Genomic DNA, 15,504 nt, shown 5'->3' on the forward strand with positions numbered 1-15,504 from the left:
GAAGCACAGCTTGAGACCACTGCTAAATCCTGAGGTATGATCTGACTCTTCAGTATACATGCATCATAAAAACAGAACCCAAACGAAACAAAGCACTCCTATAGATGGTAGGAATCCCTGAATGTTGCTGAGCTGGGGAATGACATGATCAAATATAAACTGATGATTATGCTCAGTAGTAACTGTTCTAGGAGGAGGCTGGAGGTGTAGAATCCATTACTAAAGATATTACAGTAGTCTTAGCATTAGGGACTAAGACCTTAAATTAGAAGCAGTTGGATATATTGAAAAGTATCACAGACTTGCTTCCTGGTGGCAAATCCATTTATTTCTGAGAAGAATTACAGTGTTGAGCTGGCCTAATTGTTCCTTGTCTGGTTTGAGGGCAAGGAGTTATGATCAATGAATGAGAACAAAAAAGATTTGTATTCAACACAAGGGAAATTTTTCTAACAAGGAAGGCTATTTAATGATGGAAAAGGCTGCTTGACAAGGTAGTGAGTTTCCTGTCACTGAAGGCATTCAAGCAGATAATGAATTTATGTGTTGGTGATGCCATGGATGGAATTCCTGTATTAAATGGGAGGATGGACTACGAAACCACTAAGGCTTTTTTCACACTTAAGAGTTCCATAAAGTAGAACCATAGCTAATATATCAGTATCAAATACATTTTTCTAATATGGAAAAAAAAGATGTATGCTTACAAACAGAGAGCAAGGAGGCAATAAAGACAGGGAGATTGGGATTGCTAGAGAAAGGGAGATTATACATCATTTAGTAGTTATATTACCTTTGCAATTTTTCCCATTTCATAAATGTCTGCTTTCTGATCTTCAATATCCATGAAAGCAGTTTCAATTCTGCTTAGAGTCTGTTCATGATTACTGCAGGCATCGGGGAGTCCTTCAGGGAAGTAGAACCGTGGAATGTTTATGGATAATGTTGCATTCACAACATTATTCACATGAGGAACAGGGGAGAGAGGTCGGGGACTACTTGCAAAGGTGGCAGGAGGTGGAAGTGGTGTCCCAGGTTTCTTTTCTGGTTTATTTTGAATCTGGAAAGAAAATATGATTATGAGACACAAATATTCTAAACAGTATATATTACTGGAAAGTCCTCACCAGTAATAGGAAGTTGGGTATAAATACAAGAAACCACAATTAGAAGCAGTACAGATGAAGAGCTCACTCAACTATAGACAGGGGTAAGCATGCTCTGAGGGAATGCTTATCTACACTGAATCAATCAGTACATTACTCATCTGTCAATACTAGAGTCTACATAGATTTGTGCTTAAAAAATCCTACAGTACATTTTCCCACCAGTGATGAGCGAGACATTTAAGAGCAAGGTCAGTTGACATATTAAGGACCTTAAGGTGAATTCTCAGTCTGTTGGACCTGGATTAGTAAATTCTTCTTGAAGACTGTTCTTGGTGTTTCTATGCATTTCTACCTGTCCTTCAGTAGGCAAACAGAATGAGTTCTTTTTAAATATGTAGATCTAAAATGTATTGTGGGGGCTGTCCTTCTACCTTCTTCCCTAGTTTGACTTTATCTAGGTAAAATCACTGCTAGTCCCTGATGCAAAGAAAGTCTTTGTTAAGAAAATTAAAGCATTTTAGTTTTAGAATGTCTTCTACCAGGCTGACTGACTTGCCACCAGAGGCATGCTATTTTTTCTGAGATACACAATTCTCTCATTTTTAGTATACTCTAATAGACAAGGATCATGGTCATTAATTTCACCACAGCCAAACTCTCTTTACAGTTTATTAATTCTTTAATAGTTTATATCATTCCTTTTTCCAAAAAGGATTTGATGTGGTGTACCATAAAGAGACATAGAAAGGACAGTATTAAAAGGTTGGGGGGCAACAGGGAGACTAAGAGTAACCATGATTTAGGGAAAGGGGAAGGGAGGTACACTAATATTCAGGTAGAAGTTTATTTTAGCAATGAAGACTAAATTTAGTTCTGAGATTCATAATAGAAAAAGCAAAAAAGATTCAATGAAGATTTTCAGACTTTAATTTCTATTCTTAATTTTGACCAAATTATCTATCAAGGCTCATGAGCATGGCCTTATTAAATGCTACGTAAGTTATGAAAGATGGACATGACTGTTGACTAGCTAAATTTATTTTAAATTCACTGTGAACACAAAATATTACTCGAGTGTTCTTCTTCCTTAAATTATATCCTAACGCCATTCCTAAAGTCTGAACAATGATTTATCAGTATGAAGTAGATCTGAATATCATATTCCCTTTTGACATATGGACTTATAACATGATTTTTAAATTCAGGGTAAAAATTTTAGCTACCTTTGAAAAGCATAAGTATTATAGGAAGACAGGCTTCATTCATACAAATATGTGATAAATATGATTTAATCTCCTACTTTTATTAAACACGGCCCATTTCTCATGTTAATATCTGACATTAATACAGAGTGGAATCTGCTCATATATTAATACTGTTGGGGATACGAAGGCCAGTTGGTCACACCAAGCCTTTGCTGCAGCATCAGGATATCACTCATATAAAGCAATAGTCAAGGAAGACATTGCAGAGGGAAGTGATGCCAATGAAATATGAAAAACTTAACAAAAATCAGTGATGGCTTACTAGCTCTGTGACCTCAGGTAAGTTACTTAACCTTTTAGAATTTCAGTAATAAAACAGATTAATTTCCTTTAATCCTCACCAATTAATTTCCTTTAATTCTCACAACAACCTTCTTCTTAGAAGGTTGTTGTGAGGATTAAAGGAAATTACAGGATGTAACATAGGGAAGAGGCTCAAAACTGTGCTGGGCAGAGATATGTCTTATTTAAGAAAATGAGTCACAAGGCCAAAGGATGGGGTTCTCAAAAGATTAAACACAGGGCTTCCCTGGTGGCGCAGTGGTTGAGAGTCCGCCTGCCGGTGCAGGGGACACAGGTTCGTGCCCCGGTCCAGGAAGATCCCACATGCTGCGGAGCGGCTAGGCCCGTGAGCCATGGCCGCTGAGCCTGCGCATCCGGAGCCTGTGCTCCGCAACGGAAGAGGCCGCAACAGTGAGAGGCCCGTGTACCACAAAAAAAAAAAAAAAAAGATTAAACATAACTTGGCATGGTTCTTCAGATTCAATAATAAATAAAATAATCACTTACACTTATAAGGCAATTTAAAGTTTACAAATTACTTTTGATTTAACAAACTGATAATCTCTTCTAAGTAAACAATTGTCTCTGCCTTAGTGCTAAATCTGCAATTATTATTACATAGTCCTATGAGTCAATAACAGTAGAAACTGTTCTTAAATTTCTAAAATAAGGCATATAATTCTTCAGGGGCTTTACTTAGGTTACTTGTATTACTGTCATTTCCTTTCTATTATTCTATGCTGAAAGAGAGTTGTGAGACTACAAATATACAGTTACCAAAATTCTTTTTTGTTTCTCAAAAATGTTTCCCATGGTGTGACATCCAGGGTAGTTATGGATAACTTCAGGGCAATTATAACCATAGGATTGAGACCACTGGTGCCACTGGGAATGAAACTCAATATTCTAGTGAACACACAATACTGGAGAAGGTTTAGAGCAAGCCCTTCAGTGTTAACTCTACACTTTTGCTTTGACAGAAATAAGTGACATTCAGAAGAAACCCTGGCTATTTGTCAAAGTTTTAATTTGAATGGGAAAATATTCAATTATATAATAGTCTACTTTGCTTTCATCAGTGTACTTTAACACAGAGCAGTTCACTAATAGGGAAGTATTTACTAATTCACTGTTTAAGTCCATATTTAATAAAACTGATGTTAATACTTAAAGGGAAGATAAAAAGACTGCATTTACTTTGAACTTTTCAGGTGTATTGATTTACTTTCCACTGGGTTCAATAGGAGACATATAATTTAAGTCTTAAAGTAGTTTAATAAAACTGACGCTTTACAACATTATAGAATAAAACAGTAATATAAAGTTCGTCAGATTTACCAAGTTTAGCATCTGCCCACTTTAAATAAAACTATTTCATTCAAATCTAGGAACAGCATTAAAACAGAATTAGCTGTGTAAAGTATCTCAATTCTCCATTACAGTCTTTCCCTATACAGTATCATTTAGATATTCATTCTGAACAGTACCCTTATGTTACTGTAGCATTTCCAATATTTGACCATTTTTGACCTATTTTTAAAAACACAATTTCATATCATTCACTCAAATAATTTGAAATTACTTTAGGTCAGAATAACTACAAAACTATGGTTTCTTGCTGGATTCTTGATGTCCATCATTGATGTGGCCCTTGATCCGTATTGTATTCAGTGCTAGGTAACTTGTTTGATGAGACACTGGCTCTACAGTTGTAAGCAAATAAGCACGATCTCTGCAAGCAGCCCCTACAGGCAGAAATGACTCAACCTCACAGCTGAGGGAAGACATTCTTTCAGAACCCAGGAGTAACTGCCATCCTTTGCTCCCTACACACAGTATATCACACACACACAACTGCCTATATGTATAAAAATATTTCTTTCAAAAAAAAAAAGACTATAAGGATCAATATTCTTTTTTAAAAAAGATTCATTACAGATATATGTATGTTAATACAAATTTAGTCTACTAAATCAAAGTGCAAACAAGGATTTTAACATGGAAATTCTAACTTCTCAAAGATATTTCTATGAAAAATTCTAAATTGTAAAATATTTGTTAAGTTGTATTTAATTGTCTCTAAAACTGGATTCCCTCTCTACAAGAGAAAAATGTGAGTACTGTACTTCAGGTCCAGAAGGTCTATTTTTAAACCTGTTGGAATCTCTCTACAAATAGCTTTCTGGAAATAGCTGAATAGAGGACACAGATTAATTCCTTGATCTAATATCAAGTGAGCTGTAAAATTATTTGTAAGTTAGTTCACTGGGTGGTTTTATTAGTAATAAAAATATTTTAAAAGAAACACCCAAGTTTCAAACCTGTGTCTGCTGAAATGACTTCAGCCGCTTCTTAAACCGTGATGGGAGAACAAAATCACAGCCCCTTGCCAGGAAAGCTAACTCTCCCCTTAAGTCCGGGTCCCTTCGTAGAGATGTTTCCTTGATCATCATCTTTGAAAAGTGGATGTTTACTTATCAAACTGTCCAGCACACTTCTGAAGATAGTCAGACTTAATAAGTTGTCAATCTCGTCAGGTAGGAAGGTATTTTTTTTCTTCTTATCTCCCAAAGAAATTAAGTTCAAGCATTGTGCTCTCCCAGCCTCCAGGGACCACAATCCATGCTTGTACTGACATGCAGCTGCTTCCCAAATACAGCCTGTGGCTCCCAAGACCTGCTCATAATTTTCAAGTAAGAAACACGGGCTGCAATGGGCCTGTTGCTCCTTGTAGGTAGCTTTAAGTCAAACTGACCTGCCCATGTGGAGAATACAGAGCCTTCTGGGAAAGGAAGCACCCACTACTCTGAGCACCAAAGTTAGAAACATTACAGCTGGACCTAAAAATAGTGACTTCTCAGATAATGCTAACTTCTTAAACTCAGAGTACATGAGGTGTCAAGCCACATAAAACAGTTTCTCCTCAAGCTAGGAGAGAACATGTAGAGCATTTTTGATTTTGCTATTTAATACTTTATGAAAAAAAAGAACATGCTGCACTTCAAATTTGAAACTATTATTTTAAGAATAATTTAAAAAAATTCTTATTTGAAGGGAAGCAAATGTCTAAAACCTTCTAGATATAACCAGTCAAAATATGGAGAAAAACACTATCATCCTCAAACAGGAATATACAGAGATTTGTTAGTCTCAGATTTTAAAATCAAATCTTTTTTTCTTTTTTTTTTTTTTTGGTTAGTTTGCAGAAGACTATCTAGTGATCAAGCATACTTTTTTGAAGTGGTTATGAATCTGGATACATTTGAAAATTTATTGTCAAAGCATTGGTTAGTTAAGAAAGGAATGATGGAATGCCAAAAGAAAGCAGATTTAGATACACAGAAGTGAATGAAATTTGGTTATAATAAAGGTACAAAAGATGATCAAATAGCAATGACATAATACATCTTGAATTTGTGAGACTCGTTTTTCTTAAGCTTTCAAGAAATCTCAGATTTTAAAAAAATTCTATTATTTTATCATATATTGAATAGCTGCCTCATAGTTATTTACAAGCAAATCTTCAAGTATTATCTCATGTTTAATATTTAGAATTCAATATTTATTTTCAGTCAGCCATATTATTCGATCCATACTGATTTTCTACTTCTAGAAAATATAAACCAAATATTACCAAATAAACCCCAAAACCAATAACAGCTTACGATTCTCTTCTGCTGAAACTTTGTCTAATTTACTGGGAATTAAATTCTTTGGTTTTCCATTGTTTCCTACAACTTAAGTTCTTTCTCGATTTTAAGACATTCTGGTAACACTTTATAACATGTATATTGGGCTTATATGCCTAAACCTGTAGTTTTCAAATTTCTTTTTAAGCTGTAGAATTCTCCACTCATACAAAATCTTACCTGAAAGCTCTCAATATATACTATGATTGAAAGAGGATTACATTGAAACCACTGGTCTAATGCTTCAACCTGGGCCTTTCCTTTGTCTCCCCAATTTTCTCTCATTCAGGTTAACTCTTTGAGCTAGGTGGCTTTCCCTACACTCTTGTCTATAACTCTCTAATTCCTCCTTCATTATTTACCACCAAATTAAAACATTAAAAAAGTCTGTTATGAATGCAGCTGGGTTTTTAGACTTGTGATTTAATGCTTTTTCACTTTAGCCACACCTTAGTTGTATTTCTCCCCTTCCTACAACAACCCATGGCTTCAGGGGTGTGACTTTTCATCCCCTTCCTGAGAATACTCCTTCTCCTCAAATTATACACACTTTAACCATCCTTCGAAATTCAACTCAAATTTTACCTATTTCATGAAGGATTATCTATTTAAGCCCCTTATTGCAATTCTCTTAATAAAATATTGTAGAGTCTTTCTTGAATGACTTCCACTTAACTTATTCTCTGGACAAACCAATGCTCTCCATTTTACCTATAGGAGAACCACCAATGCCTGGGACACACTGGTTCATGGCTAATAGTTTAGTTTCTGTTTATGCTCTCATGTTTCTTATCTCAGTAGTTGAGTTCTATGCTTACTAAGAGTTGGTTGTATTTGTCCCCATCTGTTTATACTGGTTGTACTTTTTACAGTAATAATTCAATTACATAAACTAATGAAATATGAATGTGGAAAAAAGAGAGTTGATATTTCTAAAACTAAAACCCTAAGTTGAATATTTTATAAATACTCAGTAAAGGCAAAAAACTACTAAAATTTTTCTGCTGTAAAATTAGTTATCGGTGAGATAAAGGAGAAAAATCATTAAAATCTAGAAGGTAACTACATTCAAATTGCTTCACTACTGACTTAAGTTCCTGGAAATCAGTTAACAAATATACTGAGTGTGATTTACTACAAAAAGATGTCATGAAACTTCAATTTCCAATTATGACACTCATTTCCAAAGAAAAGGCTTGGCTCTACATTAAAAGATCTGAATAATTAATGTTCCAAGTTAAAATAAAATGTTTAAGATACACATTTTACAGAATACATGGATAGAGTTTACAATTCCCTACTGAGTAACTATCCATCCCAATCATGTTCAGGTAAAAGGGCTTCTACTGCAATATTTTATAATCCGGCAATATTTTCCAACAGTGTCTAAACTTTTCAGGGTAAGGTCAATTGTAAAGTCATTCAATCACTCAACAAATATATTTCTGACACTTATTATGTGCAGTTACTTTGCTGAGTGCTGAGGATACGAAGAAGATAAGAAGTGATCCCTTTTTTTCTTCATTGCACCTAGCACAATGTTGGTTTACAGCAAAGGACAGCAAATACTTTCATTTACTTCTTAAAAATCTCTGGAGTTTCAAAGTCAGAACAGTGGTTAAGAGGCTGTCCTGCTACCCCTCTTAAGCAGGAAGAAGACATTTCTCCATGTCCTTTGATGGTGAAATAAGCTCTAAGTTTTTATTTATCCAATGGCTTTCCAAAAAATTCACAGGGAGAAAGGCCAGGTCCCCTAAAGGGGGTTAAGAAAGAACTGGTCTGTGGCAATGAGTTATTGATGGAAAAAGACTATTATGAAGTTTGTTTATTTGCTTTTTACATATTTACTTGTGCCTGTATGGAAGTATACATGCTTGGTTCAAGAAAGAGTCTGAGAATGTGGGTTAGTTTCAAGAAGTATATGATAACTGAAACATAGCAGCAAAGAACATGGCTTTTAGAGTGACCTCTTCTTTACTGGAAAAAGATCAAACAAGGAATTTCACTATTGACACAAACACGGCCTATGATCTACTCTCTTCTCTCTTTACTTTAGTCACAGAGAAAGAGGTACAATCCTTGGGGCTGGGGGCTGGAAGGGAAAAGCTGTTTCTAGGTGAGAGGTTTTCCAGGGAGGAACTAAACAGAATGAGGAAGAATAGAAAACTATAAACATATAGTTAATAAATTCAATTTGCAAAGATGGAAAGTTTGTCAGTTATAATGGAAAGAGTCGATTGTAAGGGTCTTCCCAATGTCCTTCTGGAATAAACCGTGCGATACTCTCTCCTGCCCTCTGCAGCATACATGAAGTCCATCCTAACAAGACAGCTAGCCAATAGTAGGTGTTTCCTGCACAGCAACCTGCATCTCCTTTTGGCCTGCAGATCATTCATGCACATACACTGCCTGCAGACAGAGGATGTCCTGTCTGGACCATGGGCCCAACCTGGTCTTCAGAGCAACTGTGTTAAGACAGCTTGACTAGAGGATGGAAAAGACTGGTGCTCTCTTGCTGTGGGAATGACTGGGATATATCAGTTGTTACCTTAAGATCCAGCTGCCTTGACTGGTGTTCCTTTCTTGTGTTACCATTCCGTATATGTTTCCCTTGAGCAAACATGCTTGAGCAAGGAGGATAACCTTTCTCAAAGAGAACCAGCTCAGTGGTGGACTCCTGGGTTACAGGGTTTTACAGGTTCCCTGGCAGGGGTACATACGAGAGAGACTGGCCTCTCTGAAATGACTAAAAACTATAGAACTGTTTTAAGGATAGCCTCCAATATATCAAGCAAGAAAAGATATTCCCTTATCATGTCCTGAAATGACCTACAGAACTGAGGCGTGAGTCCAGAAAGAGCCTATACCCTAAAGGAAGGTGACAGTGGGAAGGAGATAGAAGGATAAAACTGTGTGTGACACCCAACATATTGTTTTTGTAGGATTCAGTCTTTGAAGTTTAGTTTGGAACTCAGAATGGATTTTCTAGAGCTTTCCAAACCCTCTCATAACTCCCTGCCCTTCCCCCTCTGAAAATGAAGACAGTGGTGATATACAATATTAATTCACTCTCTTCAGAAAGCATCAGCTCTATGGGAGGATGGAAAAAATGGGTTGATTACACAGGATAGAGAAAACTTTGAACATTTGCTGAAGACACGAATCACTTATTTTGACTTGTATAAAACAGTTAATGTTGTATCGATATATGCAATGTGTTATCCTAAAATAAGTCTAGCCTTTATTTTATAAACTAACATGTAAAGTCATACCAGCCTCAGGTGACAATGACTTTGGAGACTGAGATAATAGAACTGATCAAGACCACGGAGTTAAGAAGACCCATTGGGATAAACAAGGCAGCAAAACTGCGAACATCTGAGTGAGTGACAGAAACACGTAGCATAGCAAGCCTGGGAAATCAGCTCAGCTGTGAGGACCTGTGTTGAGGTGAGAAGAATCAGGTCCAGAAAGACATGAGAGTCACTCTGAAGTGACATCAAAAGATTTTGCTCATAAGATGCTATAGGGGAAAAAAAAGTTACATATGAAAGAGGAAGTTACGCTACATCAAGAGGGTCCTTCTGATTTTAAAAAGGAAGCTGGCTGTTTTGAAAAAAAAAGCTAAATCAGAAGGCTTTTTCTGTCTACACAAAAATTTGTACATGAATGTTCAGAGCAGTGTTATTCACAGTAACCAAAAAGTGGAAACAACTGAAATGTCCATCAGTTGATTAATGGATAAACAAAATGTGGTATATTCATACAATGGGATATTATTTAACCATAAAAAGGAATGAAGTACTGATACATGCTACATGATAAATCTTTAAAGCATTATGCTAAGTGAAAGAAGCCAGACACAAAAGACCACATATCGTATGATTCCGTTTACATGAAATGTCCAGAACAGGCAAATCTATGGAGACAGAAGAAAGATCAGTGATTGCCAGGGGTTGGAGGGAGGGGGGAATGGGGAGCGACTGCTAATGAATACAGATTTTTTTGTGGGATGATGAAAACGTCCTGGAGTTGGTGCTGATGGTTACAAAATCTTGTTGAATATACTAAAATCTACTGAATTATGCACTTTTTGTGTGTGTGATTGTATTTTATTGATGTAGAAACATAAAGTGATACAATGAACACTATAGGGCATATAGCTTAACTGAGGTACAGTTGATGTACAATATTATATAAGTAACGGGTATCAAATATAGTGATTCTGAATTAGGCACTTTAAAAAGGGTGAATTTTATACTATTATATCTCAGCCTAAAAAAGCCTTTCTCATCTTGGCTCTAACTGGCAGAGCAGTTAAAAAAGCTAATAATAACTTGGAATCATAGACTTTGTTTAAAATATCATTGTAAATAAGCTTTAATAGAGGAAATTGATTATAAGCTAATTACTCTTAATACTAAATTTTTATATCCTCCTTTATGCTCCAACTTGGTGTTTTCTCATTGTCTTATTAATAGCTTGCTTTGTGTCACGAATGTTATTTTACTTTTAGTAATGCAACACTGGAGTGGGGGAAGGAGGCTGGTGGTTGATGTTAGTGGTGATCCATGGTTTCTTTGCTCCACTAGCCTTAACTTCATTGGTTGTACCAAAACAGGAGGACATCTAGTTAAGCATTTTTGTGTCTTGCTTCAACTCCTCCAAATGACAGGAACACATTCCATAGGAAAAAGCACCCATAAATCTAATATTTTTAACTCTCAGTGTTCCTAATACTTAGGGGTAGATACTCTTCTAGGATCTGGGGCAGGCAGAGATAATTAAGAACCTAAAATTATTACATATTATAATTCTTGGATAACTGGAATTTCTGGTTCATAGAGTTCTGTACTTCTTAGTCTGCCTTTCTTCTTCCTTCAGTAATTACTTCAAGTAGAGACTGTTCATTATAGAGCATAAGAATTCAATTTTGGCCTATAAACATGTTAGACAACTCAAGTTAGAAGGAATAGAGGGTTTCCAATCCACCGACACTGCCATGTTGAATATCAGTGAATGCATGGTGACACTACTATAAAATCAATCGCTCCAATGTCTTTGTTGGCGGTTTACATGTGTGTGATGTCTCAGGAATTTTGGGTGAGGGCTGAATTAAGAGATGTCAAAAAAGAAGGCTGGTATATGACAAACCCACAGCCAACATCGTTGTCAACGGTGAAAAACGGAAACCATTTCCACTAAGATCAGGAACAAGACAAGGATGTCAACTCTCACCACTATTATTCAACACAGTTTTGGAAGTATTAGCCACAGCAATCAGAGAAGAAAAAGAAATAAAAGGAATCCAAATCGGAAAAGAAGAGCAAAGCTGTCACTGTTTGCAGATGACATGATATGTATAGAGAATCCTAAAGATGCTACCAGAAAACTACTAGAGCTAATCAATGAATTTCATAAGTAGCAGGATACAAAATTAATGCACAGAAATCTCTTGCATTCCTATACACTAATGATAAAAAATCTGAAAGAGAAATTAAGGAAGCACCCCCATTTACCACTGCAACAAAAAGAATAAAATACCTAGAAATAAACCTCCCTAAGGAGGTAAGAAACCTGTACTCAGAAAACTGTAAGACACTGATGATAGAAATCAAAGATGACACAGACGGATGGAGAGATATACCATGTTCCTGGATTGGAAGAATCAATATTGTGAAAATGACTATACTATCCAAAGCCATCTACAGATTCAGTGCAATCCCTATCAAACTACCAATGGCATTTTCCACAGAACTAGAACAAAAAATTTCACAATTTGTATGGAAACACAAAAGACCCCAAATAGCCAAAGCAATCTTGAGAACGAAAAATGGAGATTGAGCAATCAGGCTCCCTGACTTCAGACTATACTATAAAGCTACAGAAATCAAGACAGTATGGTACTGGCACAAAAACAGAAATACAGATCAATGGAACAGGATAGAAAGCTCAGAGATAAACCCACGCACATATGGTCACCTTAATTTTGATAAAGGAGGCAAGAACATACAATGGAGAAAAGATAGCCTCTTCAATAAGTGGTGTTGGGAAAACTGGACAGCTACATGTAAAGGAATGAAATTAGAACACTCCCTAACACCATACACAAAAATAAACTCAAAATGGATTAAAGACCTAAATGTAAGGGCAGACACTATAAAACTCTTAGAGGAAAACATAGGCAGAACACTCTATGACATAAATCACAGCAAGATCCTTTCTAACCCACCTCCTAGAGAAATGGAAATAAAAAAAATAAACAAATGGGACCTAATGAAACGTAAAATCTTTTGCACAGCAAAGGAAACCATAAGCAAGATGAAAAGACAACCCTCAGAATGGGAGAAAGTATTTGCAAATAAAGCAACTGACAAAGGATTAATCTCCAAAATTTACAAGCAGCTCAGGCAGCTAAATATCAAAAAACAAACAACCCAATCCAAAAATGGGCAGAAGACCTAAATAGACATTTTGCCAAAGAAGATATACAGATTGCCAACAGACACATGAAAGAATGCTCAACATCACTTATCATTACAGAAATGCAAATCAAAACTACAATAAGGTATCACCTCACACCAGTCAGAGTAGCCATCATCAAAAAATCTACAAAAAATAAATGCTGGAGAGGGTGTAGAGAAAAGGGAACCCTCTTGCACTGCTGGTGGGAATGTAAATTGATACAGCCACTACGGAAAACAGTATGGAGGTTCCTTAAAAAACTAACAATAGAACTACCATACAACCCAGCAATCCCACTACTGGGCATATACCCTGAGAAAACCGTAATTCAAAAAGTCATGTGAGAAGCAAGAAAACTACAATCCTGCGTCCTGTGGAACAAAACCCATATTCACAGAAAGACAGACAAGATGAAAAGGCAGAGGGCTATGTACCAGATGAAGGAAAAAGATAAAACCCCAGATAAACAACTGAATAAAGTGAAGATAGGCAACCTTCCAGAAAAAGAATTCAGAATAATGATAGTGAAGATGATACAGGACCTCGGAAAAAGAATGGAAGCAAAGATCGAGAGGATGCAAGAAATGTTTAACAAAGACCTAGAAGACTTAAAGGACAAACACCTAGAAGAATTAAAGAACAAACAGAGAGAGGAACAATACAATAACTGAAATGAAAACTGCACTAGAAGGAATCAATAGCAGAATAACTGAGGCAGAAGAACAGATAACTGACCTGGAAGACAGAATGGTGGAATTCACTGCCGTGGAACAGAATAAAGTAAAAAGAATAAAAAGAAATGAAGACAGCCTACGAGACCAGAGACAATATTTGAAGAAATTATAGTCAAAAACTTCCCTAACATGGGAAAGGAAATAGCCACCCAAGTCCAGGGAGTGCAGAGAGTCCCAGGCAGGATAAACCTAAGGAGAAACATGCCAAGACACACAGTAATCAAACTGACAACAATTAAAGACAAAGAAAAATTATTAAAAGCAACAAGGGAAAAATAACATACAAGGGAACTCCCAGAAGGTTAACAGCTGATTTCTCAGCAGAAACTCTACAAGCCAGAAGGGAGTGGCATGATGTATTTAAAGAGATGAAAGGGAAACTGACAACCAAGATACTCTACCCTGCAAGGATCTCATTAAGATTTAATGGAGAAATCAAAAGCTTTAGACAAGTAAAAGCTAAGAGAATTCAGCACCACCAAACCAGCTCTACAACAAATGCTAAAGGAACTTCTCTAAGTGGGAAACACAAGAGAAGAAAAGGACCTACAAAAACAAACCCGTAACAATTAAGAAAATGGTAATAGGTACATACATATCGATAATTCTCTTAAACGGGAATGGATTAAATGCTCTGACCAAAAGACACAGGCTCGCTGAATGGATACAAAAACAAGATCCATATATATGCTGTCTATAAGAGACCCACTTCAGATTTAGGGACACAAACAGACTGAAAGTGAGGGGATGGAAAAAGATATGCCACGCAAATGGAAAACAAAAGAAAGCTGGAGTAGCAATACTCATATCAGATAAAATAGACTTTAAAATAATGTTACAAAAGACAAGGAAAGACACTACATAATGATCAAGGGATCAATCCAAGAAAAAGATATAACAATTATAAATATATATGCACCCAACAAAGGAGCACCTCAATACATAAGGCAATTGCTAACAGCTATAAAAGAGAAAATTGACAGTAACACAATAATAGTGGGGGAGTTTAACACCTCACTTAGACCAATGGAGAGACCATCCAAACAGAAAATTAATAAGGAAACACAAGCTTTAAATGACAAAATAAACCAGATAGATTTAATTGATATTTATAGGACATTCGATCCAAAAACAGCATATTACACTTTCTTCTCAAGTGCACGTGGAACATTCTCCAGGATAGATCACATCTTGGGTCACAAATCAAGCCACAGTAAATTTAAGAAAATTGAAATCATATCAAGTATCTTTTCTGACTATGACGCTATGTGAGTAGAAATCGGTTACAGGGAAAAAAACATAAAATAACACAAACACATGGAGGCTAAACAATATGCTACTAAATAACCAAGAGATCACTGAAGAAACTGAAGAGGAAATCAAAAAATACTTAGAGACAAATGACAATGAAAACACGACAATCCAAAACCTATGGGATGCAGCAAAAGCAGTTCTAAGAGGGAAATTTATAGCAATACAATCCTACCTCAAGAACAAGAAAAATCTCAAATAAACAATGTAACATCACACCTAAAGGAACTAGAGAAAGAAGAACAAACAAAACCCAAAGTTATCAGAAGGAAAGAAGTCATAAAGGTCAGAGCAAAAATAAATGAAATAGAAACAAAGAAAACAATAGCAAAGATCAATAAAACTAAAAGCTGGGGCGGGAGGGAGACGCAAAAGGAAAGAGATATGGGAACATATGTATATGTATAACTGATTCACTTTGTTATAAAGCAGAAACAGAAAATTGTGTAAAGCAATTATGCTCCAATAAAGATGTAAAAATAAATAAAACTAAAAGCTGGTTCTTTGAGAAGATAAACAAAATTGAGAAGCCATTAGCCAGACTCATCAAGAGGGAGAGAACTCAAATCAAGAAAATCAGAAATGAAAAAGGAGAAGCTACAACAGACACCACAGAAATACAAAGCATCCTAAGAGACTACTACAAGCA

General features: G+C 36.0%; 1 protein-coding gene across 6 annotated transcripts in view; it reads right to left on the reverse strand.

The window, feature by feature from the left end:
* The window catches only part of PPP2R3A (protein phosphatase 2 regulatory subunit B''alpha), a 224,484-nt gene that overhangs the window by 137,858 nt on the left and 71,122 nt on the right, over positions 1–15,504 (reverse strand). For 5 of the 6 annotated variants that reach the window (XM_019934215.3, XM_019934213.3, XM_073803800.1 and 2 more), the window contains one exon: positions 794–1,060. In XM_019934215.3, coding sequence (XP_019789774.1) covers positions 794–1,060 — 267 coding nt within the window. Of the gene's footprint in view, positions 1–793; positions 1,061–4,977; positions 5,690–15,504 lie in introns of those variants that run through there. The other variant, XM_019934216.3, reaches the window with a different exon arrangement.

The sequence above is a fragment of the Tursiops truncatus genome, chromosome 4 (assembly GCF_011762595.2).
Source record: "Tursiops truncatus isolate mTurTru1 chromosome 4, mTurTru1.mat.Y, whole genome shotgun sequence".
NCBI classification, from domain to species: Eukaryota; Metazoa; Chordata; class Mammalia; order Artiodactyla; family Delphinidae; genus Tursiops; species Tursiops truncatus.